The 27,748-nt window shown below is 34.1% G+C and overlaps 1 protein-coding gene across 2 annotated transcripts in view; it reads right to left on the reverse strand.

The window, feature by feature from the left end:
* Tmtc2 (Transmembrane O-mannosyltransferase targeting cadherins 2) overlaps positions 1-27,748 on the reverse strand; it is a 289,926-nt gene that overhangs the window by 194,741 nt on the left and 67,437 nt on the right. The window contains exon 3 of one of the 2 annotated variants that reach the window (XM_090391961.1): positions 16,263-16,502. The exons of the other annotated variant lie outside the window; for it this stretch is intronic. Coding sequence (XP_090248087.1) covers positions 16,263-16,435 — 173 coding nt within the window. The 5' untranslated portion in view covers positions 16,436-16,502. The remainder of the gene's footprint in view (positions 1-16,262; positions 16,503-27,748) is intronic. 2 annotated transcript variants of the gene reach the window in all.

The following is a 27,748-nucleotide window of genomic DNA, read 5'->3' on the forward strand; positions in this document are numbered from 1 at the left end:
TTGAAACATGAATTGTTTATTGGATTTATAAATATTATTTACCAGTTTTACGTCATGTTTTTGAATCTAAGTGAAGTAAAAATGTTTCGAATACGATATTATCAAACTACTACACTTTCCCTCTTTGCGCATGGAGCTTTCAAAGCAATATGGATCTTGCATCTTTAATTATCATTCTATATTCACGTATGCATGCAACATCCAAGCGTAATCGGATAGGAAAAGTGTACATATTCCAAATACAGAACAACTATTACTTTTTGATTAGTTTCCCATAAAAACACAGAGAAGTGGTAGATATTATCGGCAATAAGTCTCACCAAAGTACAAATTCTAGACTAGTGTTGCTGCTTCCATATTCTCTGTGGACTAATACTACGATATTCGTTTTTAATATTTGCATTCCATCATAGTCTTCTTCTCGCTAGATATTGCATCACGGGTATAGCTACACGGGAAAAATGAAATATTTACGACGATATTCGGTTGATAGTATATCGTTTTGATCCAGTTATCCCGTCTGGATGAATTTTTAACTCTCTGTGGATCTGTTTTCTTTGCATTTCTTGTATTAGGTTGGCGAAGGCGGCGGGGGGTGGGGGGGGTGGGAGTGTAGCAAAGTTTCTACTAGTTAAAAATATATGCACTGTATGTATTACAGCCTGGAGAACGTGTGGATCATTCTTTGAATTCGCAACAGTATACTTTAAATGGATACTACTTCATGCAATATATTTATAATCTAGTTAGGAATTTAAATATGCGAACAGAATATTTTTAATTTAACAGGTTCTCAGTAAAATAGGAATATATTACAATTAGAGAGTTAATCGTCTGCTAGCTTTATTCACGACAATGGTAGTCATAGAAACGATGAAATAAAACTGTTCATTCTTAGGGAGAAAAACAATTGCATAAAAAAACAATCATTATTATTAGCTTTAATTTTCAATAATTAGTAGTCATAGCAACTGTAATATAAATCTCGTCAGTAGTTTACTTCACAGTTGCTATGATGACTACCAACTGTGAAATAAAGAATGAAATGTACAACTATCTAACAGTTGCAATAAAACCCAATAGTTATTATCATTGCGTAACAATAGATCGCGATTGGATTGTTTATGAATCCATTATAACGAAACTGATTTATTATAAATAATATTTTACAAGCAAAATAGCGATTAATTGTTCAATTAGATTCCTAAATTCATTTGTATTATTTCATGACATTGTAGTCTACTTGAAACATCGAATTTTTTTTTTTTTTTTTTTTTGTATTAGCAATTCGGCGTCTAAAACGGTTTCCATCTCGAAGTACCTTACCCTACTAAACATTTTCTCTGGCTCTCATTCCATATGTATGTTCACAGCACTAGCTACATATATATAAGGCTCAACCACTTGATTGCTACACTCTTTGTCTGAATTTATTTATCTAGTCTATTCCCATAGACGCATTCCGTATTTTTCCCGCTTCTCCTATAGAATTTTTCTTTAGCCTTGCTGCAAAACTATATATATGTATATATAAAAAAACACTCTTTTCAAATACGTTTAAAATTTGCAAGGTTAGTCAACGGCAGGAAAGAAAAGCAATCATGGGTCCTTGAGACATGAATGATAGATGGGGGCATCTTATTTAGACTGAGCAATTCCATCCAATATGTTAGCATGCTCGCAACTGGAAAATTTTCTACTCACGGATCCTGTTCGGATACGTTTGCTGTGGTTCATGTATAACAAAACAATTCACCGTATCGTAAAATAAGAGACTATAATACATCAGATGTTGATATGCATACTACGGAGAAAGTAAGAGACAGCCTTTGAATAAAAATATTTATACGGTCCAGCGAACTCTGTTCGTCTTACTGAAACGACAAAAGAAAGATCTGGTCGGATTCAATCTATAGAATTGTGTGAAGGTAACTAAAGTTGTGAGGCAAGTACACTATTTATCAATTAGGTGTGTTCACAGGTAGGTTTATTCATTCTTAGGGAGAAAAACCTAGCAACATGAGATTAAATGCCTTTATGTGTGTTTCTACGTTTACTTTGAGGGAAAAAAGGTTATCGAGAAATTTCCAAGCTTATGATTAAAAAAAAAAAGTCTTGGAAGCAAATCTTAAGACACTGCAGCAAAGTAAATTTTAACTTTTATGACTTTATGGAATTATTTTATTCTGTTATATTCTATTCTTTTAGGTTGGGTGATTTTGTTTCTGTGCCTTCATGGATCAGTGGGTTTCGACGAAGCATTTTGGATTGGAAAGACCTGGGTTCGAATCCAGTCTAAGATGCAAAGAACGTTTATAATAACTGTTTCATCTAAAACTGAGGTAGCTAGTCTCCTAAGAAAGTGGAGGGGGGGTCTTCTCCTGGAAACACGGACTTTTTTTTCATCTCACAAAATAGGCAAACCGACCAGAAGAACTCACCCAATTCACACACAAAAATAAATATTAAGTCAATAAGACTAATAACCTTTATTAGGTTATAATGAGATGTACATTTCATTCTTTATTTCACAGTTGGTAGTCATAGCAACTGTGAAATAAACTACTGACGAGATTTATATTACAGTTGCTATAACTACCATTATTGAGAATTAAAGCTAATAATATTTTTTATGCAATTGTTTAAATATTGTACATTCCAAAACACTGTGCTCACGAAAATCAATTTGCGCATGTCGTGAGCCCGTAAGTACAACGAATTATCATAAATTTTGTTTCTATCATTTCTTAGTGAATCTTCCTTCAAAAATAAATAAGATGCTGTTTTGAAAGGAACTTGTGTAAAGATATCATTTAAGAGCAATGTTGGGTTTAGCTCCAAATTTTCCCAAAAAGGATAAAGAGAGGAATAGAAAGAAAATAGCAGCCGATTAAAAACTGTAGGAATGAAAGAAAAGAAACTATGTGGCTTCTCTCCCTCTCTCATTCTTAAACAAAGTATAACAGTATCAAAGAGAGAGAGAAAACCGTATAATGTGATGACCTTAATAATTTTACCTCACAAAGTATTTATGACATAACTGACTGAAGGAGAAAATTCTTGTAATTACCATTTAATTACAGACGTCAGTAATTCCCCCCCACATGCAGCCCGAGCCGAGATCAGCAATCATCAGGAGAGAATGCCAGCACACAGGAAACGATGCGGGTAATAAGAATAAAATATTTGCACTTGTCAGAGAGCCGCGAGTGGAATTCTCATTTCGAAGGATGCAAACAACGCAAAATTAGGACTGCAGTCACCGCAAGTCAATTCTAGCGGCCAATCGTATTGAGAGCGATCGTCACCAAAAGACAATTGTCTCACTAGATGGCGTTAGTTGTTGAACATTCAAAATTAGAAGATTTAGAGATTAGTATATCTAGTAAACAAATTCGATTGGTGTCTAACAATGACGTACGAACCACTAACTCACAACTGACCAAAAAAAAAGCATCCTCGGAAAATATCATCAAAGCAATAGGAAGAAAGGAAATCGACAGCTTGTCACTTTCGGTAAACAATGTGAACACGCTTCCGCTCTACAACCGGTGGCCTTTTGAAATTATCATTAATATACGATCGTCTGTTTTTCCTCCCGATCTAAGGCTATTATTTGCTTAACACATGTAAACTTATTCTTGGTCATGGCGCCACCATTCGTATATCTCCTAAAGGAAGTCATAAATTACGATTCTCACATAATGCCTGTATTCACCCCAGTCAACATTAGTGCCCTACCTGTTCCCCTGACTTCGGAGAAATCGCTTCTGAAATCTTCCATTGTGTCTATTGTAGGAGTGGACTATTTCCTTTAGTCCAATAATGGCTTTATGTACACACTTGAGCTTCTGTGGTTTGTTTTTAAATTACTTCGGACATAAATAATTTGCCGACTACTTCCACTACATCCACATCGACCAGTAGGTTTTTCTCCTCTTCGCGATTCGTATACGGAGCGGGAAAACACAGCTTCCGTGTTACGGCGACTGGCACACCCTGGTGATGTTCAAACTTGTAGAGAAGGGGCGGCTTGTGAACAGCTGTACAATAGCTGAATAGGTTTAGTGTTGAGCTACCGTCCTTTCCAAATTGAGTTTCTAAAGTTTCTCTGAGGGAGGGAGAATGGGGGGGGGTAATCGCATGACGGTTTCTGTTGGTTTTTTCCCTCTGTTTGGAACATGTGGGGGGGAACTGTAGGCTTCCCATAATCGGTACGTTTGCCAACCTGCTCTAGTTTTCCTTAACGCATGACCTCGTAGGTCAAGGGAAAGGTCAAATCGTAGAGCCGATGTGTTCAAGTGATTTGTAAAGTGTTCAAGCATCCCCCACCTCCTCTTTTAGAAGTATCGGGTGTCCCCATCTGTAGAGTAATTTGTTTTATTTATTTATTCGAGTGTCAAACATAGAGTCTTCACTTTCCTTAATCCCGCTTCGAATTTTGATAAACGAACCATTATGTATAGGCAATATTCTAATTAAAAGTTGAGAATTATGGTCGTCGTTCGTCCGCCAATCCATTAAGCAGTTCAAGTCGTTTTGCAGAATTTTTAAATTCCACTTTTGGAAATTTAGCAGCAGAATAATTATTTTTATTACTATGAAATTTCCTCTGTGATTATTAATTTGAACGAAAAACAGATAAAAAATAATGTTAAGGATTAGTGTTATTCTAGCCTCGGAGAAATTGAAAAGGCTTCGAATTTAGCCAAAAACAAAAGACAGAACATCCAATTGTAAAGTGGGGATCAACGAAAAAAAAAAAGAAAAAAAAAGTCGATGTTGAATAAAAATTAATGCTAAAGTAATGAGAACAACTGGCTAATACACGAAACAATTAATGAATGGTAATTAAAGAAAATATCAGATGTTCCTATTTCCACAAAGTTGCCTTCAATTACAGTGTGGATCTGTTAATTATGAGCTAACAGATCAAAATCGAACTGAAAGAACCAATGCAATTGATTTTAGTATGAAGTGTAACATTGAGTGTCTGTTACAGAGTCACAAATCAAAGGCTACATCATTAATCCGATCTAAAATGAATGTGAATGGTAAAATATTACAAGTCTGGATCCTACAAAGGAAACTGCAGGATCCAGACTAGCACAATCGTTACTGTATGAAGAGAAGATGCAGCAGGAATTTGACGCCGTATTTTTTGAACAGATGGGGGTTCTCGTTTTGAATTATGGTAGAAACAAAAGACTACAAATCCAATGCATTTATGTCTGTTAACTGGGTGTGTTCCTCTGGGTTTGTTTATTTTTAGGTAAGAAAAGCCCGAGCGATGGAGGAAAGACAGAGTAGGAAAGGGTTTCCAAAGAACATTAAAAAAAAAAGAGAGAGAGATGGAACGAAAAAGGATACAGAGAAGTTTGTTCGATAGGTTTGAAGCTGGACCGTAAACGGATGTTGACTAGAAACTGCTTGTGTTTGTACAATCTTGAATTAAAGGAACGATTGTAATTAATTTAACAGAAATTAGTTGTTAAATAAATTATTCGTCTTTCTATTATTCTTCTGTCTTTTAAATTATACCTTTTATGTCTTTAAAATGATAATTTTAGACAATTAACTCAAAACAAAGACTTTTTTTTTGACAATTTCTTCGCGACAAAGAAAAAATTTTGTTCAGATTCCAAATTAAATAAAGCTGAACAGAACTTTTTTTTCTGATAATTTTGTGCAGATCTTTGCTCGTCATTTTAACCTCGTAAATATCTCTTCTACTGTCGTTCCTAAAGAGATTCTGTAATCCCATTTTATCGGAGGTTAACAGGAAATTTGATGACTGCACACAGCCTGTACGTCAATATAACTGTCGCTCCTCAGATTAATTTATTGGCCTATTTTGATCCATCGTTAGCTGGGATGGCAATACTGAACTCATAAATAAGATTAATTTTTATCAAACTAAGGAAGACCAGCCTGTTATTTAACGATGGTCTATTATCGAGAAGTTTTATGGCAATCCTATTGGCTCAATAACACGAAAGGTTATTTGAGCCACTAGCAGTTTTTGTCCCATAATTCCATCATCGAATTATGTGACAAAACAGAGTTCAATAATGCTAGGAATAATTGGAAAAATCATACTGCTCTGTTTTATTATTTAATATTAAGATAATAAAATTTAATTCCTACCCAATACATTCATAAATGGCATATTATAGTTTTTTGTTTCTTCCATGTTTTTCTTCGATGTCTTCCGATCAGTTGATCAATTACGTTACTATGGCAAGAAAATTAACAAAGAAATAAAATATGAATAAAAATATGAATAAAAAAAACTAGAAGCAGCATTGATATAAATAACTAATGTCCATAACTCTAATCGGTGCGTGCGACATGTGGGTGGTAGCAGTGGTACAGTTTGCATCGGTTGTTTTGTCAAGGATATTTGTGACTATAATCGCAAATACAGAATTTAGGTGTATTTGCGAAGGAAGGTGTACAATGAGTATTCAGTAGAACATTTGTGACTAATACAGATAAGAATCTCGTGTTATTAATACTATCAAGGGAAGTCTAAGGAGTGGAAGCACTGTATTTGGGAGAACTGTTGTTGATTGTTTGTTGGAGGGTAAAAAAACCTCCATTATGTTGTATGACAGGGTATGAAGGTGGTATGTCCGATGATATTTTCTGCACAGAGAACATCCCACTTGTAAATAGACATTTCTAGAAGAACTTATCTGTAGAGATGAAATTTTTGTTTTCTACCCTTTTTGAAAAACAATAAAAAATAAAAATAAAAAAAGCTTATCCAAATTACTGATAATGTGTTAAAGAAAAGTGGAACGAAAACTAAGTATATGAAGTTTATGTAGATATTAGAGGATTGCAACACTAATATACAATATATATATAGTGCATTGCATTCATACGTAGCTAGTATATGAACATTGATAAATATCTTCTTGTTATGACAAACTAAATAACCTTATAAATACGTAAGTACAGTATACTTCCTCTAGCTTGATATGACAATTTCATGGACAGTTCTGATTCTGAAACTGTAGCGCACATCCTTCCCCACTATACCCACCAGATTCCTCAGAGAGAGAGAGAGAGATGAATGTGGATATTTCACAGGTAAGGCAAAATTTTGGGGCGAAATTCAATTTTAAAAAGAACACTTTTTTATTTAAAAAAAAAGAAGAAGTATGCACATGATTACTTATTGCTAACCGCGAATGAAATGACTCAACTGTGTTTTGCATTTAAACTAAAAAAGAGAGCCTGAATGCACTAAATAAATTCGCTGTGGAACTTATGTTGCATTCGCTAAGAACTGGTGTTGTGCTTCAGAAGCCATTTTATTTATGAGTAGAAATAAAAATAATTATATATTTATATTTAAGTATAAAAAATGGTTAAAGTTTTAACTATTTAAAATTAATTTAGAAAATCATTTTACACCTATTCAATTAACAGATAAATTCCTCTAATATTCAGTTGTGATAAAACAGTTTAAAAACCGGATAAAAGGATGGATGGATTGATTCATCCAATCCAATACCCTTGGAGGGTAATGAATGGCAATGCTGTAGCCAGTGAAGTTCTAACTGAGGCTCGGCTATTGCTTGTTACCCTCCTGCCATGATCAGAGCTTTAATTGCTCAATACCACCTTATCCCTACACTGTCCTCTACAGATAACGGGGAATATGAAAAGCATTCTTGCTTCGCCCCTTTAAGCCAGTCCTTATAAGGATAAGGCAGTTTAAAAACCCTACTAGCTCCATTGCTATTTTCTATATATATAAATGTCGGACTTCCCGCAAAATCCGATGTCTTCCATTTTGGCCCTGTATGCGCACGATACAGCAATACTAACCAGGTCTCTCCTACCCCATTTCATTACCAGAAAGCTTCAAGAAAACCTTCCAAAGCTGGAGGGTTGGTTCTCCAAATGGAGATTGGAAGTCAAACCCCAAAAAAGCTAAGCCGTTCTTTTCTCGAAAAGGCCAATGTCTCCTGCAGGAGATGTGTTACTATTCAATATTAAAATTCCCTGGTAGACAGAAACAAATTACCTGGGTGTAATTCTCGACAAAAAGCTATTTTTCAACCAACACATCAAGTTTACGTGCGCAAAGACATCTAAAGCCATCGCACAGATCTATCCGCTAATTAATGGAAATAGCAAGCTCAGCAACAAAATCAAATCGCAACTATACCAGAAACGATTCGTCCTATAACCACCTATGCCTCTCCATCCTGGAGCTACACCTCTAATACTAACATTATCAAAATACAACGAGTACAGAAAAAGTGCTTGAGAATGATTCTGAACGCCCCATGGTATATTAGAAACAATCAACTTCATAGAGATACAAATATTCCCTATATTTTCTCTTTCTTACAATCCTTAGCATCTAAGTTTTTCCTAAAGTCCATACGATTTGGTTCAGCAAGCTGCAGCATACGAGGCAACGGACATATTCAAACATAGAAGACCAAAAGCTATGTTAACCTCCTATAGCGATGCATAATCTCCATGTCCATTCAGGGCGAGCAGAATGCTCATAAATTTTTTCCCCTTCACTGTAACCGCAACAGATAGCGGGGAATATGAAAAAGCATCTTGCTTCACCCCTAAAGACATAAATGTCAATTGTCAGTTTAAAAAACATCCCTTGTGGTGGGCCGGGATAAGAATATAGGCAATATAGCTCATGCATGTCGTACGAGGCGACTAAAATGGGTTACCCAGGGAGGGTAATGGATGGCAATGCTGCAGCCAATGAAGTTCTAACTGAAGCTCGGCTATTGCTGTTACCCTCCTGCCATGATCAGAGCTTTAATAGGCTTAATAACATTCTTATCCTTACACAGATAACGGAGAATATGAAAAGCATTCTTGCTTCGCCCTTTTAAGGACAGTTTTTTTTAAAAAAAAAAAGTTGTGAGAAAGTCATATGTTAGTCAGTGTATATTTATAATGGTGGACCACTTCAAAATTCTTTTACAATAGCTATTAATAACGAAATAAACAAAGCTCAAAAGTTCTATTGTATGATCCCATCATAAAGAAAAAATGTAAATGAAGAAATAAATTTAATTTTAATAAACTCACAGGCAATTGTTGTACACCCGTTAAATATTCTAACATTTTCACACACGCAGAAGGACATTTTTCAAACGTAGAAATATAAACTAAGAAAACTGTCAAATTGAGAATGAACAAAATAAACTACAATAACTATATCTATCACTCTACCAAACAATTTCGGCAAAATTGGTTTAAAATAAGAGAAAAGAATTTAAAAATAAATAAATAAAGAAAGAATTCTATTCAAATAAATGCATTGTGATCTTCCAGCCACTAATATCCTTTCTCCTAAAGTTTACCAAGGTGCCCACCAACTGCTATATTCTTTCTCTCGGAAAAGCGATAGGATGTTATTATATCTCTAAACTCCATCACCTTCTATCGGCTGTTTCCTTTCCCATTTAGTTTCACCTGGAAAGAGAATAATCCCCCAATGGCTACCACCCACCGCTACCGTCTGTGTCATTACCAAACATAATGCAGGAGTTTGCAAAATAGTTTTGCTTCAAATCTCCATAAATCCATCTTGGATGAGTCATTTTTATTTCATTTCCAACGTTTAGCCTACAAACACACACAACAAAAAAGAAAAACCACCAGCTGGTTGGTATTCTTAAACTACTTGCTTATATTGAGACCTTTCTTTCTTACCTGTCAAGGGAATGTGGATATGGTAGCCTGTTTGTGAAATGCTAGTCTCATTATATATCAAAAAAAAAAAAAAAATTCTTTTACTCTTGGAACTACATTATGCTGACAATCATTTGTTTCTTATGGCAAACACACACCGGAGATCCATTTGGATATCATGCAAACATCAGTAGATAGACTCTTCCTTGAAGAAAGAAAAAGAAAAAAATTTAGGTTGTATACTTAGATTCCTGCGGAAGCAATATTATACCTGAATTTACAAAGTTTCAGGTATTCTAGACAGAGTTATTTGAATATCTTTGGACTTTTCCCGAATATCAACCACCAAAGAGGATGTCTTCGGTATTCGCCTAATGGTGGTGCATTGCATTATAAATAGATAGATAGAGAGAATTATCCTCAAATTTCTTTTTTTTTTTTTTATGCTTTTACATAAGAGAAAGCTACAAAATTTCTGCCAAACACACATACATAAGTAATTTTATATATTAAACCATACAGTCAATAATAAATGCCTTAATGTAATTTATGTCCGCTTTATCAATGATTTTAACAAAATATTTAAATATGTTCTTAAAAATAAAAATTAAAATATATTATTCTTAATAATTTATTTAAATTAAAATTATTTTGGATTTTTTGTAAAATTTAAATAAATTCTAATGCACCTTTAAATTTTTAATATTAGGCTTTTACAAGTATTTAGTGTATCAACTGTGAAAATTGGTAGAATTGGACGATGGATGAAATCCTGGGAGGGTAATGGATGGCAATACTGTAACCAATGAAGTTCTAACTGAGGGCTCGGCAATTGCTGTTACCCTCCTACCATGATCAGAGCTTTAATAGCTCAATAACACCTTATCCGTACACTGTCCTCTACAGATAATGGGGAAGATGAAAAGCATTCTTGCTTCGCCCCTTTAAGTCAGTTAGTAGTCGCCTCACAACCATATATATATATATATATCAATTGATGTTTATCAACTAGTAGTCGCCTCACAACCATGTGTGTATATATATATATATATATTATTTTATTTTATTTTATTTTTTTTTTTTTTCAGATATCAACTGATATATATATATATATATATATATATATTTTTTTTTTTTTTTTTTTTTTCCTTTTCAGATATCAACTGATAAATGAGTAGTCGCATCACAACCATATATTTTCAGATAGTACTACATAAGTGCTTACAGAATTAATTTTAAATTATTCATTACTTAGTAAAACTAGTAATGTATCTAAACCAAGAGCTTATAGAAGTATTATAAAATAATACCAAACTAAGAAATCCTAAAGTTATTATAAAACAACATAATTCTAAATTGAGTGATTTGGATTATTAGTATATACATATATTATCCTAGTGAAAGAGCTAGTAGTACTAATTCGAGAGGCTGGGAATTATTAAAAAAAGTATGATCAATATTAAATTAAAATTATATGATTTGTTCATTACGAACAAATCGATACTTCTTTCTGTTCAGACATTTTACTCTCTCTCTCTCTCTCTCTCTCTCTGTGTGTGTGTGTGTGTGTGTGTGTGTGTGTGTGTGTGTGTGTGTGTGTGTGTGTGTGTGTGTGTGTGTGTGTGTGTGTGTGTGTGTGTGTTAGATATAATAAAATATTATATTTAAAAAAAAAGTACCAAAGTATAGTATTAATTTATGATTTAAATTATATTTTAGTGATTTTACTTACTGTGAATTTGGACTTAAATTGTAGCGAGGTATGACTAAAATCATTCTTCAATATTCCTACAAACAACGCAACTATGGAAAAATTCTTTCATAACCACGTGACATCACAAATCCTATGACGTATGTTTATGATATTTGATGTACACCCCTCATAACCACGTGATATCACAAATCATATGACGTATGTTTATGATATTTTATCTACACCCATTGCTTGTGTTGTATTTGGTTAGGGAATATTTTTCGTTCACTACTACTATCGTCAGAATTCAATATACATTTTATTCGCTATTACTCTTTAAAATAAAATCTGGTGACATGCAATATATCAGAGAGGTTGTTTAGCAACACGAAATATGCTTAAAGAAATAATTTCATAAAAATATGCTTTTTTTATTCCCAAATAATAATATACTTAATAAATATCCTTTTCTACTAGAGACAGACTTATTAGAAGTCTAATCTTTCAGCCTACTTATCTGTAATATTAACATTATTGTTTATATTAATGCACCAATAAAAATTCTAGATACATTCATGTGTTGCTTGTTCTCCCTCCCCTACTTTTTTTTTTTTTTTTTAGATTACAATACGAGTTTGCTCTGAAAGTTAGGCCTAATGTTTTTAAGGATATGATGCATAGTGAAAAGGAATTATAACGTTTTTTTTTTTTTTTAATAAAAAATAAAATAAAATTATCACTGTTTTGGATACAAAATATCTTTTCCTCTCCTGAGAACTGCAACCAGACAGAAAAATATATGATGTCATATCTTGTCATTTGTATTATATAAATGATAAAATATTAAAAGAAGAATTTAAATATAATAGAAATTATATTTCAGTATGCTATTTATTTAGTGCTGATTTCAGGCTCAAATGAATTAGTTTATTTCAGTATATTGGATCTGTATTTCATCGGGAAATCACAAAGTTAAATATACTTTATTAGTAAAAGTTTTGACATCTGTGAAGTTCTTGGAACTTATAGAAATTTCATCATTTTAAAATCGGTAACCAACAGTTAATACAGTAAATGGTAACATTATATGTTGTTTTTACATAGTTTCGGAAATTACAAAGATTTTTCATTTTAAAATGTTTTCCACTATTTAAATGTAATAAAAACAAGCGTGAGGAAGGGATTTTTGTTTGTTTTTGAATTCGTTAATATAATAAGCTGTAAGAAATAAAAATGAGTACTCTACTAGCGACCGATAAAGTCCAACATAGGCTGTCAATAATGCTGAGTTAAAAGCTCTCTTATTGGTATCTCTATTATTGACATATAAATAATAACTGACTTAAGTTAACTCAAATCTCAACGTTTAAATTTACTTAAATGTAACCTTATATTGGATGAAGACACTTGCCCTTCAGTCACTTTAGGCCTAAGATGATATATACTTAGATGAAGTAGCCAACATTTTTATTGCAAGTGATAAAATTGACACGAGCATATGGCAACTTTAAAATAGTGCATTTTTCGATATTGACATTAAAAAAAAAACACTTATAAAGAAGTACGCATCGTAGATGATGAAATTGATATAATGTATTATAATATCGAAAGACTTCTTGAAATAGTTTGTTTCTATGGCAACCCTTAAAAAGAATTTGTGAAATAGTTCATATAATGAATTGTGAAATTGACACGTATCTATGGTAGCGCTTAAAAACATTTCCTGTTATAAATGGCATAATTGACAATGTTACTATGGTAACAGCATTTTCTGAAAATAGCAAAATGGAAATGAAAGCAATTTATAGTGAAATCTTAAGATATATCTTTTTCATTTAAATTTTTTCGTTTTTTTAAAAAGTCTACTTCATTTTAATTCTTTATGGCCTTATCATCCGCTTATCATTGTTTAAAATGTGTTTAACATTGTCTAAATCAAATCATCAAAAGTCTTCTTTTGAGTTATATTGATTTCCATCTTTATCCCCCTGAGGAAAACCTCTATGACATCGATGTCACAGCCATCCGAGGATTTGTGTGGTTCCCTAGAAAGCGTGTTTTCGTCTCCAATGGTGACATAATATACGTGATCAATACCACCTAAGTGAGGCATTGGGAGTTAGTTCGATAGCTATGTCATGCGACTTCTTGCGGCATCTTTTTGCCTATTGACTCACAGTACGGTCTACACACAGATGCAAACAGTCCCTGCGTGTCCCAGCTAACGAATTACCCTATCACTCATACTCCCGCTGACAGTAGAAACCTCGGGGAATGTCTGAGTCCTTCAGTGGTCCACCCTTATAGTGCCTACCCTAGTATTTGACCTCCTTCCCCCCTAGTAAAATCAGGGTGTGGCATATCAGCTAGGTACGGTATGGAAATATTTTTTTTTTAGCTTTCTTTTTTTTTTTTTTCTTTTGTTGCTTATGATTCTTGTGTTGTTTATAAGAGTTCCCCGGTTTAAAAGACTTCACGAGATGTAAATCCGGAGAACTCAAAATTATTTGATTTTACCCCCATCAGTGAAATAGATTATTTTTCGACTCAACGATGTCAATGAAAAAAAAATTTTTTTTTTGTTTGTTTTTAAATTTCCAATTCGTCAGCATTTGTTCGTTTCCATGGTAACACTTAAAAGCATTTCTCAAAGTTGACGTGGAAAGTCACGAAACTGACGTTCCCATGGCAACACCTAAAAAGCATTTCTAAAATAGTTCATGTATCCACTTGATAAAATTGACATGTTGCTATGGTTACAGTTAAAAAAGTATTTCGGAAATAGTTCATATAACAAGTGATGAAACTGACAGGCTGCTAGGGTAAAACTTAAAAGAAATATTCCCGATAAAGAAGTAATATATACGACGCATGTTTATATGGATTTTAAACTGTTTTATTGGACGATATAGGAAGATGTCATATGTAAGATAAAAGATGTTTATATGGTGATATAAAATGTATTTGCTGTACATAATTTTAGTGCAAAATTGTGTAATACAATTACTTACATGACTGTCATGTGCCCTTGCGTGCAGTAATATCTGTTGATATGTACATATATATATATATATAAAACAAAACAAAAAACAAAACAAAACAGGAAATCTTAATAGAATTGATTCGGTCACTCGTAGCCAGAATTATTATTTATTACATTCAGGAGAGATTTCTCAGAGATTTTGGATATTGAAATAATATAGATTCGTGTGGATAACCTAAACACCATGCAATTCAAGTATTGCGTGTTATTCAGCACTACACACGCACACACACACACGCACATCACTGTGAATATGCCATTCGTGCGGCACTAAAATACAGAATTCAACTTTGCTTCAAATGTTCAATATTATCTGATATCATTGGCCAGTTATGTTCTAAAAATTCGTAAATGCTCTTTGCTATAAAAAAAAAAAAAAGTAAGTTATAATTTTTTTATTTTATCCGCCGCACATCCTCTTCTTCCAACTTCCTTAATGCGGATAAATATGAACTTAGAAATTTTTATATGTGGATTTGCAGATATCTCTTCATTCTTTTATTGGATAATCTCCCCTCGAGGGAGAAAAAAAGATTAGCCAGACCAATAAGTGACAAAATCTACATCTTCCTAGATTATACTTAATCTCGAAGACAGCGGAGCCTTTGTCTGAAAGTACATCAATCACTCTTACACGAGATCATCAATAACTTCGACGGCCTTAATAAAATCAAGCATAAAATCTGGAATGGATTAAAAAAAGAAAAAAAGCGCATTGAAGTCGAAATTTACAAAGTTAAAGCGATGAGAATCGTTTACAGAATTTTGAAGCATTGAGCATTCTATTTATTAAAAAAAATAAAGAAATGTGGTAATTTAATATCGCTGAGGGGGGAGGGGGAACCCTCGAAACGATCACTTAAGTTTCAAACTGAAAATTATCACATAATACTTCATCAGCGCCGAACCCTAAACACCTATCGTAACTCTATTATGTAGTATTTTGGCGACCGCAATGAACACGAATTAGAACCCTAACGTATTCTCCATACGATGTTACAGTAATCACAGCTTACGTTTACACAGAGCGGAGGGGGAAGGGGGGGGGGTTGAAGTGGAGCATCAAATCCACAGAGATCGCCAAGTTACTTCTATTACCTGAACTTCCCGATAATCATAGCGAACAGACGGTCTGCGGACCATAATTTCCTCTGACAACCCTGCTACAACAACTCCTAAAGTCCTTCGGTACCAGGAGGGCGCCTGGGGTTCTCGATCGATGCCGCCTTTCCACTTGGCAGCTATCGCTGTCCGTCACCGAGCAACCGCAAAGCCGTGGATCGGGATCGGACAAGCAGAAAGAGCCACTTAAACATCATCTGAACCGATAGGGAAAAGTTTCATATGGTACGTTCCACCTTCTGCTCACTTCCCCTTTTCTGTCAGCGTTTCCCCCCCCCCCCTCCTGTTTCTTCTGGTGTTTATGCAGAAATCGCGGTTCGAAGTTTGTCCCTATGGATGACATCACCCCATGTGTCGCGAACACAAACACGCATCCTGTTCGTACTAAACGGTGCATTCAAACCACGCCAGAAAGGAGATTTCAACAAATCCCACTCCCTGCCTTCTAAGAAAATCAGCTTTTTACATTAATAAACTGAGATATTGCCAATTGGGTCACTGATCCTTTTATTTATTTATTATTATTTTATTTATTTATGACGAAAGGTGAACACTATGACATGCGGAGCGCGCTGACTAAGTTGTAAGCCGGCCGTCACAGGTTGTCAGGTCTCTGGGGGGGACAGAAGGAAGGAAGATAGTCGGTAAACAAGAAGAAAAAAAAAACGGAGGTTGGGGGGAATAGCAGAGAATCTAGAATCGATCTTCACCTACCTGTCATCATAGGCAAAGTCGGAGGTAAGCGTATTCCAGTAGAGAATCCATGCTAGACCCGAGACCACAGCGACAACCCCGTATTCCATGGTGCCAAGCTTCTGACCCGCTAGTGTCTGACACGACGGCTCTCGTTCGCGTCTCCACTGCGCACGCGTAGATTTGGCCGGCATGCAAATAGCTCTTCGGAGTCCTTTCGTTGACGTCCAATCACAAAGCTCCTGATAGCAGAGTGGCGCCCTGAAAGAGAAAACAGCACCGTGAGCACACAGAACGTTTCAAAGTAAGGCTCCCCCCAAGGTGTTTTCTCACTCTTGAAGCCCCTGCCTTTTCGTTACGGTGTAGGAGGTAGATATCCCGCAACTCCCGATGTGAGAAAGGGCAAAGAATTGAAAAAAACCCGTAGCGTTAAGTATATAAAGAAGGCGGGTGAGATTGTAACTTAAGCCTAATTCTTTTATTGTCCGCGAAATAATCGAATGTTGCCGGACGAGGGCGCGTGGGAGAGATGTTTGCCTGCGTTTTATGGGAAAATCTGGGTTATAAATTAAACTACATAGATTAAAATCAAAAACAAATTTCGTATTTTGATCTACTGACCAAACAATAATGAAATGAAGTTCTTACAATAACTAAACAACACCGTTAATAATGTTTGGAACCGTTGACGTTAATTATAAAATCAAACATTGCCGTTTTACTCTTATTATTTAATATTATTTATTTATTCAATAATTTAAATGGTGTATTATTTTGTTCATTTTAAATCAGCTTTTTCTTTAATATTATTATAATTATAGTTATTAAATTTTTCAAAATATTTATATTTTAAAATTTTATAGAAGTTTATTTATCAATTGATTTAATTTTTTCCCATTTCGTTTACTTTACATTATTATTACATGAGTTAATTTAACATTATAGCTTTTATAATTAATATCGCTTATTGATTTCGATGGCATCTAATTTGAATTTCCAAATTTACATTTGTACACATTTTAAAATAAGGGGAAAAAATGAAATGTTAAACATTTATTTGGGTATTTTTCGAAATAAAATAAACATTCAAGTCGCATTTAATGAAACAATTTAAAGGAAAATTAATCGTGATGAATTTGCAACTAAGACAGTAATGGTCGCCATCATAGAACTAAAAAAAAAAAAAAATGGCATCCGGACACATTAACTTCATTGCTAGAAAGAGCTGCTTGCACATAACAATTAGTGCGAGTTCGGCTCGAGCTTCATTAGCGTGACAATAATGTGATTTTATCTTGGAAAGAGTTATTGCTTGTCGATTTCGCATTGTGGTGCTCGCGCACACGTGTTTGTTTTGGTATTATTTATTTATTTTTCATTTTTTTATATTTTTTTGCAATAATGTTAATTTCTTTGCTGGGAATCTGTTTGCTGAGCGGTTAGAAATAAAACCACCTAAGAGAAGATAACATATTAGCGCAGTACTTTATCGATCGCTTCAGTTAGCAGTTCACCTTCTGGCAGAGGATGCGGTGTCTGTCCAAATCAATACGGTGTTTCATTTGTGCTTAATGTACTCTCCCGAGGAATATAATGCGTGTTAGTGAAGCCGTTTTGTCATTAACGATCATTTGCTCGCCACAATCTGTGTGTATCTTGTAACACTGATTAAGAAACTAAAACCGTTGAGACTGTGGGTTTTACTTAATACGACATATGGCACCGACAGATACATTAAATATGTTTTAGCACATTTCAAACATGTCTACTATCATTACCACGACTTTGAATGATTTAACTGCACTTTGGAGTTTGGATAATTGTCGAAAATTGTTTAGTCAACGATTTTAGGAGCTTTTTTTTAAAGGTTTAAAAGACATCGGTTCCCAAATGTGGAAGAAACGCACTAAACTGCTATCGATACATACTTTGTTTCATCATACGCTATAGACACTACAATATTTTAGTTTAGTTCAGTTTTAGCACGAAAATGGGCCCTTTTTTATGTCATAATGCGGAATATTTGGCATCATTAGAATGAATAATGGCCTCTTTGCTTGGCTTAACCTAGTAGTCGTTTAGATACAACACGCTACCTATAACAAAAGAAAAAAAATGAGATTAATATGTTGAAAAAGTTTTTTAAAGTTTGTGCGTGTGACTTCATATACCCCCCCCCCCTCCTCTTGCGTCTGATCCACTTGAGAGGCATCATTTTGCATCCTTTTCCCCCTTGTCTATTGACAAAAACCTTGGAGAATTTTTACGTTCACAATGCGTGTAACGATATTATCACGGCATCAATACGTTCTTTTCTTTCGTTATGGCTTTTATAGGGTGGTTTTGGAAAAGCGTGAGGTCTATTTTATATTACGTGAAAATAAAAAATCTGCTATGGAAGTAGTAAGAAAAAGAAAAGAAAAAGAAAAAAATATCGTTCTACGCTGTTTATTATGTAGACTGTAATATCGACATTTTTTAGAGTTTATCCTCTTGACATGAAATGGACATCTTCTGCCTCCGCTAAAGACCACGTGACCTGCATATTGTGGTGCGGTTGGAAATAAAGTTATGTGCCAAACTTTACAGGATTTGGCTGAAGTGGAGGTAGCAATATGGAATTATGGGTTGGCATAAATATCAGCGCTTCCAAAAAACTACAGTTCATCTTTTTAAATGACCTTAAGAGTCGATGTGTACGTTCCACCGAACCGCGCATATTTAAACTTAATCCTATACAACACGAGCTTTGTTGACTGGAGACACGAGACCTTTTTCGGGCCATACAGAGAAAGCAGACAGCCGACTACAAAACAGGGGCTTACATACCTTAATGTATTCTTATGAGTGTGTGTGTGTTTTTCCCCCCACCTCTTCTTATTCTCTATTCCACCCCCATCTTCCCTGAGAAAAGAGTCAAGATGTGGAGTTTCATGTCGTCTTTGATCTAAGCATTAAGCAGCTTAAAGTTTATAGTTCTCTACCGAGAATGGATCGATTTCCTTGGCAAACACGTATTTGCTTAACCTTCTTTTGTTTCTTTTCTGGTAATGGCATTTGCTCATCTGAGAACAATGTGCATTTTATTTTACAAAACAGTCCTTATTGGATATTCATATGCACTACCAGTGAAAAAGTAAGCGATTTTTGGTTCTTTTTATGAAAGAAACATAATATAATAAAAGTTAATAACCGTATGCTAAACTAAGTGTCCTTATAGGGACTAGCTTAAAGAGGCGAAGCAAGAATGCTTTTCATCTTCCCCGTTATTTGTATCTGTAGAGGACAGTGTAGGGATATATATAAGGCGTTATTGAGCTATTAAATATATATATAAGGCGTTATTGAGCTATTAAAGCTCTGATCATGTCATGGCAGGAGGGTAACAGCAATAGCCGAGCCTCAGTTAGAACTTCATTGGCTATGCATTGCTATCCATTACCTTCCAAAGATATGTTTTATTTTTGTGCTTTATTTGCTCCATATTTAACTATAAAAGCTATATCAATAAATAAAAGGTGGCTGAAAGTAGATTTAAAAGAATTAGTTTACAAATAAGATTAATAATTAGTTTTCTGTTTTAACTTTTAAAAATATTACATTTATTTATTAACTTACTTTAAATTTTTATATAACTAAAGAATTTAAAATGCATAAATTTTGAGGTTTTTTTCATCTTTTTATAATTCCATTTACTTATTTACGTTATATCGTGCTTTAAAAGCAATATTAATAAACAGAAGGGCTTGAAGGGATTAGTTTAAAAATAAGATTAATAATTAGTTTTATTTTTAACTTTTAAAAACAGTACATTTAATTAGTAACTTACTTTAAAATTTTATATGATTAAAGAAGTTAAAATGCATAAAGTTTGAGACTTTTCCATCCTTTTATAATGATTCCATTTCCTTATTTACCAACGTTATATTTCACTATAAAATTTATATTAATAAATAAAGGGTGTGTTTGAAAATAAGATTAATAATTAGTGATTTTTTAATATTTAAAGAAAGCTACATTTATTCAGCAAACATCTTTAATATTATATGTGATTAAATAGTTAAAATTGACAAATTTTATGTTTTTCTATTTTTCAAATGATTTTTTTTTGTTATATAATATGAAACTAAATTCCTGAAGTATGATAATAGCTGTAGCGAACACTGAAATGCGAGATCTCATCTTAATTTCACAGGTGATTCTGATTGAATACATAGCAATATCGAACAATTAGGTTTCATATTAAATCAAAAGTAGATTTATCGTATGAGAGTCGAATTCAGTGCTGTATTTGATTAGTTTTAGGTTGGTATTTAGTAATACTATGTAAATTGAGAATGGGGAGAGGACGAATTGATGTACGAAACATGCATAGGGAAGTATAATAATAATGTTAACCATAAGGTTCACCAGGTTGACGTCATTATCATCATTTTTTTTTTTTTTAATACAATAATGGGTCTACTTGTCTGTGGGAAATTTTACACTTCTTTTTTCCACTATCGTTAATTGGTTTTCCGTGGCTGCGTAAAAAACGTATTTAAACGTGTTGACACCAAGATTATTTGGGAAAGCAGCAAAAGGGGAGCAAGAGGGGGGGGGGGTTGCCGTTACGGAAAATGTAATCACTTCCAGTCGTTCATCAGAAGTGTATTTCTTCTGGAGAATTTACTCTCGATTCCACGGGATTTCCGTTTAAGACTTTAGCAACAGAAACAGACTTTGTAGCTGAGAACTAGTCACGGTTTCTTTGATGATTTTTTTTTTTTTTTTTTGCTTTGAAAAGCGGTGTGAAAAGCTTACCGGAGAAGAAAGTGTGTTCATCGTAAAGCATTCTCAGTTGAATGCTTTTATCCAGGTTTGAAGCGAAAAACGAGTAATGACGGAAGATATTTTATTATATTGACCTCAATAAACGGCAGACCTTCCTTGTTTTTAGAATTGCATGTGGAGTGAAGAATAAGAAACAATTCTTACCGATTAGGTTTAGATAATAAGAAACACAAGGATGTATTCGTTCCTCCAATCACCCTCTTGATCCTCGTCCAAAGCGCTTACGAGATTTCTATAAATTTCTGTTCCTATCACGGCAAGTTCTTGCTTGCGGTTTATGTTTTCTCTTTCGTCAGAAAGATTTCATCAATGAAATCATGATTTTTTTTTTTTTATTGTGTCCCCTGAAAGTTTGCTTACCACATGTATATTAAACAATGAACTGTGTTATATGCTATCGGATTATATTGTTCGTGTGTGTGTGTGTCAGCGTTTAAAAGCCGTGTCCTTTCAGTATGAGAATCGATTGTTAAGTGTTCCACTGTTACTACTAACGCAATTTTTAAAGCTTTTACATTCCTATCTGGGTAACCGTAAACAAGTAGAAACGAAAGAAGGAATCATGAGAAATCCAACGAGAGTGTCAAAAATTAGAATACAATTATGAAAGGTCGATCCGTTTTTAACTGATATGTGTGTGTGTGTGCGCACAAATACACACACGCACGCACACGCACTTAGACATACAAGTATATGTTTTTATTTGCGTGATGATTTTTGTAATACAAACGATCCGATTGAAACCAAAAAAAAAAAAAAATACTCATCAAATTTAAACAAAAAGATTTTAAATGATAAATTTATTCAATTTCATCCGCCTAATACTGAATTATTATTATTGGATTCGAATCATTTATGAAAATTTTCAACAAAAACCAGCCGTTGAGTGAACCCGAAATTGAACCTATGCTGTATACGAAAAACACTAATTTGAACAAATTTCACCCAGCCAGCGCAAAGTTATTAAAATGTATAATTCGGATACATTCCCCCCCCCCCCTCTTCATGCCTAGACAAATGGTCTGAAAGAAGTGAAAACTGAAACGGCTTCACAATTTCTTGCGAAGATTGTAAATACCAAATTTCATCAAAATTCATTAGCCAGAGTACGGATAAAATTGTCTAATTGTTCAAAATGTGTGTGTGTATGTGCGTGTGCGATTCTCAGATACAGTTTGTGATTATTCAGAACCACTGACTCGAATGCTAAGCTATTAATTACATCGCACATACACACTGCTATGAAGACATGGGTTTATCTTCGAATAACCTCGTTTGTTTACTCGTTCATAATTATGCACAACATACTCCAATCTTCATCTTGAAGGATTGACTTCTTGGCAATTGACTATTTAAAAGGTATTGTTAAAGTTTCTCACTAATATCCAAGATGCCCTCAGAGTTACAGCAAAACACTTCGCATCACTTTAATAATATGAACTGAAGTACACTTTGCAGCATATTACACACACACACACACAAAAACCGAGATAGAGAGAGAGAGAGAGAGAGTAGTAGGCATGAATGTAAGCAAAAGAAAGAAATTGATAGAAAAGCGAAATCGCACCATCAGTTCATCCGTTAATGAGAAAAGGAGAGAGAGAAAGAGAGAGAGAGAGAGGAAAAAAAAAAGATACCGGATTAAATCTTCAGCATCCGCTTTTGACGTCACGTAGCTGACGCAAAAGCAACGCTTCTGTCGGAGAGGGTAACTTTATTGATTGGAACACGGGATGTTTCTGTGCAGGTATGAAGGGCCGACATTAGCCTCGAGCTTACATTCGGAGTCGCTAAGCCTAAAATGACGAACGGCACTAAAAAGCGCTTGTAGCGAAATTTGGCCATCAAGACATTGATATTGCTTATCCATACGATTCTTCTATAGAATCGCAATAAAATCAAAATTAAATCAAATTTATAATTTATTATTTAAAAGGAATAGGAATCATTTTAAAAGGCAAAGCGGATTATTCAAAATTAGAATCGTCGTGTTAAAATCCGGCTTTGTTTCACCAACTATCAATCCACTATTGAAATTCAAACTCAAAAATCTTCCAAACCTACTTTCATAGTTCGTAGACTCCGACGTAATAATAATGTCAAATTTCATGTGCCAGCCTTATCAATTTCTCTAGTGTATATCTTTCGACTTTTCTTTCAAATATATCTTTTTGCGTCTTACTAGAGAAGTCTGGGACATTCTCCTCGTTATTAAAATAGACGATATTATCGATCCCACCATATTATATATTCAAATGTTCGAGCGTAGCTAGTCACGCCAATGAAACCAAATTAAAGCGCTAATAAAAGGCATGCATACGGAGTCCTAGACAGAGTTTGTCTTGTAAGCAATGCAAGCCAACTCAAATGTTTTCTCAAATATTAAAAATATTTGAAGATTTTTTATATTTGGCTATAAAATATAACTGGATCTATAATATTCTCCATTTTATTATTTTACCAAAACTTTCTAGCTATATATTTTAATAATTCTCCTTATTATATTTTATAGATGCCACCCGATATCTTTCCACCTGTACTACAGAAAACACCAGCAGATGGCGCCCACATACAAATCGTTTCTTATCCATCATTGTGTATATGGTCATAAAAGAAAATCCTGTCTCTTTATCAAAAAGACATTCGCTTTATCTTTAGAAGGGAGGATTTCCTTGAGACAAGATTATGAAGATTTATGAGTTCAATATACCAAAAGTAATTTTCACAGAGCTAGATGCTTCTCTATATAATCACGAGCGCTGTAAACCAAGATAGATTACATGGTAAAAGTTCCTAACTCATAACCTTCATTGTTATTTACATGTAAATGTTGAACAGCCGGACAGTTTCGTATCTTTTTTTTTTTTTTTTTTTCGTATGATGTACAAGGACATGGCTGACTGGTCTGTTTCCTTTCTCTTCAATTTTAATCAAGTCCATGCACACAAACCCTAATTCATCAGTTAGAAGCCATTTCCGGTTCGTACTTTGATAACAGACCGGAAGTAGTTTGGTTAACAAGTTCCTGGGGTGTAGAGCGGTGGTCACGTGAAAACTTTAAAATATTAAGTCATAGCCTGGAACTCGTAAACACAACCAACGAATGGCAATATTTATTCGTTCAATATTCATGCTAAGACCTTTGTTCTATCCACTCCTTATAGTCCCCAAGTCCACTTCGATTTCGTCTTGCTATCCTTCGACTTGCGTTTTTTTTTTTTTTTTTTTTTTTTTTTTAATACTTGAATTTACTGAGCGCTACGGATTTTTTTTTTTCGTCTTTTAAATTCCTTTATTTTATCATCCTGTTCCCGTATCGTCTAAGGCTGTTATCACACACCAACACGTTATCCTTACACAAAAAGATTTAGTCCAACAATTCTTTTCCTCTGCTTCTATAGAGCTCCCCGTAACTGTGTCCCTAACCAGATTGTAAAGGAGAGTGATAATGGGGTGCCCTCTAGCTGTAGACCCTATTCTTAGTGTGAAGTACTACTCGAAGGGGAAAAGGGGGGATGACAGGGGGGGTAGAGAAAGGCCTCAGCTGTTGTATTTACACAACATTCTCCTGCCTGCTTTATAAGCTTCTTAGCAAACCTTCTTATTCGCTTCAGTGCATAAAACCTTTTCATTGTCTTTGGGATAGATTCTGTAGACTTTATAAAAAAAGAAAGAAAAAAAAAAGAACTTTTTTCTGCATCCAAATACGAAGTAAATATCTTTATTATACCTTGCCGTATTTGTGTGATCTGACAAACAGAGATGGCTAAGTAAAAAACATTGCTACATGTTAAAAATAGGTAAAAACGAACAAATAACGGGATCTAAATCATGATGGAACAAGCTACACCACATTATTTTTTTTTATCCGATTTTCTTTAGGTTTATTTATTCTATGTATCCATCCGCGGACTTTGGCTTTATGGTCCAATGGTATTTCATATATTCCGAGGAATTAAAATATCTGAAGGATTAAAAATATTAAAATGTATTAAAATAACATTTTTATTATTACATTTTTTTTTACACACAGCTGAGAGGATTATTTCAAGTTGAGATGAAAGGCGTAAAAGAACGAAAAATATCGCTAAGCCTAACCGAGTGTTTGTTGTTTATTTTTTAAACATATTTGTCCAATCCTACCATTGAGGGGTTTCTTAATTAAAGGATTATTTTCATGCACAAATAGATTTTTCGCCTTTTTTTTTGTCATCATTAAATCGTAATTTCTCAAATAGTTACCGACAACCTCAATGCTAACTCCAATATCTACAAGTCTTAACAATTCTGTAAGGTTGTTCCTCTTTCGAATATTAATTATTACCCACTCTTCTTTTCATTCCCTGCTCTCTCTCTCTCTCCACACACACACACACACACACACACACACACACACACACACACAAAAAAAGGAGTCAAGGAATGTTGATGTAATTTATTATTTAGTATTTCTTTTGATGGCATGCAGTAACCTTGAAAACAGTACAATAATTATGAGCTTGTATCTGTAATGACAGTAATATATGACTACTTAATAATGAAAGGTGAATCACGTTGCTAAGGTTACCGAAACATACAATATTTAAGATCGATCTGAAAAAGACCAAACGATTGCTTGTGGATTTTTAGTAATAATGGCAATAATTGTTGGCTGTTGTTTTCGACGATAATGGGTGATTGTTGATTTTTGGCAACAATGGTAGCTTGTTGATTTTAGCAACAATTGCAATATTATTGCTTATGTTTTGACAATAGTATTTTGTACTTTTCTCTGAAACAATACTATTCAGTCATTTCTTTATGGCATTGCTGTAATTTATTTTAGTTTAAGCTGGCGTTAATGTCGAACATTATGAAACACATACCGACGAATCGATCTAATATAGTCTAGACTTGAAATGATAATAAATACCAATTGAAAGATGGTAATGAAATAGAGGAACTCATGCAAATTTTCTTGACTTGGTGGAATGTTCTCAGCTCAACATCTTATTAAACTTCATCCTACATTTCTTCCGATGCGCGCATAAATGATGGAATGAGAGGAATACCTAACTAATTAAAGCTACGGGAAGACGATGAAATAAATCTCTTCTATCTTTCCTATCTTCGAAAAAAAAAAAAGAAGGAAGCTTTATTTAATGGTTTATACTATGGACTACTTTCGCATTCTTGGCACTCGAAGAGTGGAGGATGAATGGGATAAGGGAGGGGGGAGTTTGATAGGAGGAATCGAACCTTCGATGAAGTATTCCCGAAAACCCCAATAAAAAGAAAAAAAAATCATCTTAGATGGGTATTAAAACAGCAACTATAATTTGGAATGCGATAGAAATATTAGCATGAGTTTATAACTTACACACTCGCAAAAAATTTATGATATTATTCCTACAAATAATATCAGAAATGACGTGATGTAGTTCGTAGACAATTTTTATCAAATTTAAAGAATGCTTTTGGAAATGCATTGTTGCGTGTATGTTGCCATTAAAGTGATCATATTGCGTAACAATATAATACAGGATTGTTGCGTAAGGTTTGAATTGCCAAAGGAAAAAAACACCAAGGTTATTGAACTACAATTGTTGTAATGTTTAAAAATACAAACGGTAAAATTAAAGGACAACAAATCAAAATGATAGTATTGTGGACGTATATGAATCTTGTGTAACGGTAAATTACATTACACGATATCCTGCACGATGAGAAGAATATACAACATTAGCATTTAGATGGCTTTTATCAATAGACACAATGATCGATATTTGTCTATAGGTTTTGCAGGAATACGCAAGTTTTTCCCATCTATTGTTGTATAGATGGGAATGTCCATTAAATATCTACGATTAAATCGAATTTGTGCCATTGAAAATATTTATTTAAAATCTACTGTTGTCAATTAGTATTTTATATTAGCTAATCAACTGACGAAGATACCCTAATAATAAATTGCTGGTTCGATTTCTTCCCAAACAGCTACCGATTGCAATTATCTCTCATTTGCACACCTTTATGTACTAAAAGATGCATTAACGTGTGAACAGATATTCTGTCAACACTCTTACAATACTTTACCAGTTTTGTTAATCTTTCAATCTGTCTTCTAGATACAATATAATCTATCGTTGTGTGCGTGGTAGTTTGTCATACAAAAGGGCTTACGACAACCACTAGCTAGAACAGCACATCTCGTACAAGCATGTCATAATATTTAGACATTAATGCAATCCAAACAGGACAGAAAGGCAAACATCGCTAATCACAACAACCATTGTCTTTCCCTTATCCCCCCAACATAGCTTCCCTTTCTCGTTCTCTCCCCCCCCCCAGTCAAAAGTTAGAGAAACTTGGAAGACGAGATAGTTGAAAATTTTAATTATCCACGCTCATCTTTGGCTATCCCTCGCTGTCTACTGATTACTGTTCGTTGTGTTTACCCAATCAGTGTCTAATGAAAAGATGTCTCTGTAAATGACGAAGGCTGAAACGCCATGTCCGGGAGAGTTTCCGATTCATGTAGCGAACGCAATTGTTTGTCGTGTGCCACTGTGCACACTTCGTAGGGAAAAATGACTTTGGTTTTCTCTTCGATTTCCATCAATTATTACATCGCCAGAGTTCCGCTGGGAAGAATTGCATTATTTGACTTGGGTCAGTTACTTTCTGATTCATTT

The sequence above is a fragment of the Typopeltis vanoorti genome, chromosome 4 (assembly GCF_054136105.1).
Source record: "Typopeltis vanoorti isolate ZY-2024b chromosome 4, IOZ_Tvanoo_1.0, whole genome shotgun sequence".
Lineage (NCBI taxonomy): Eukaryota > Metazoa > Arthropoda > Arachnida > Uropygi > Thelyphonidae > Typopeltis > Typopeltis vanoorti.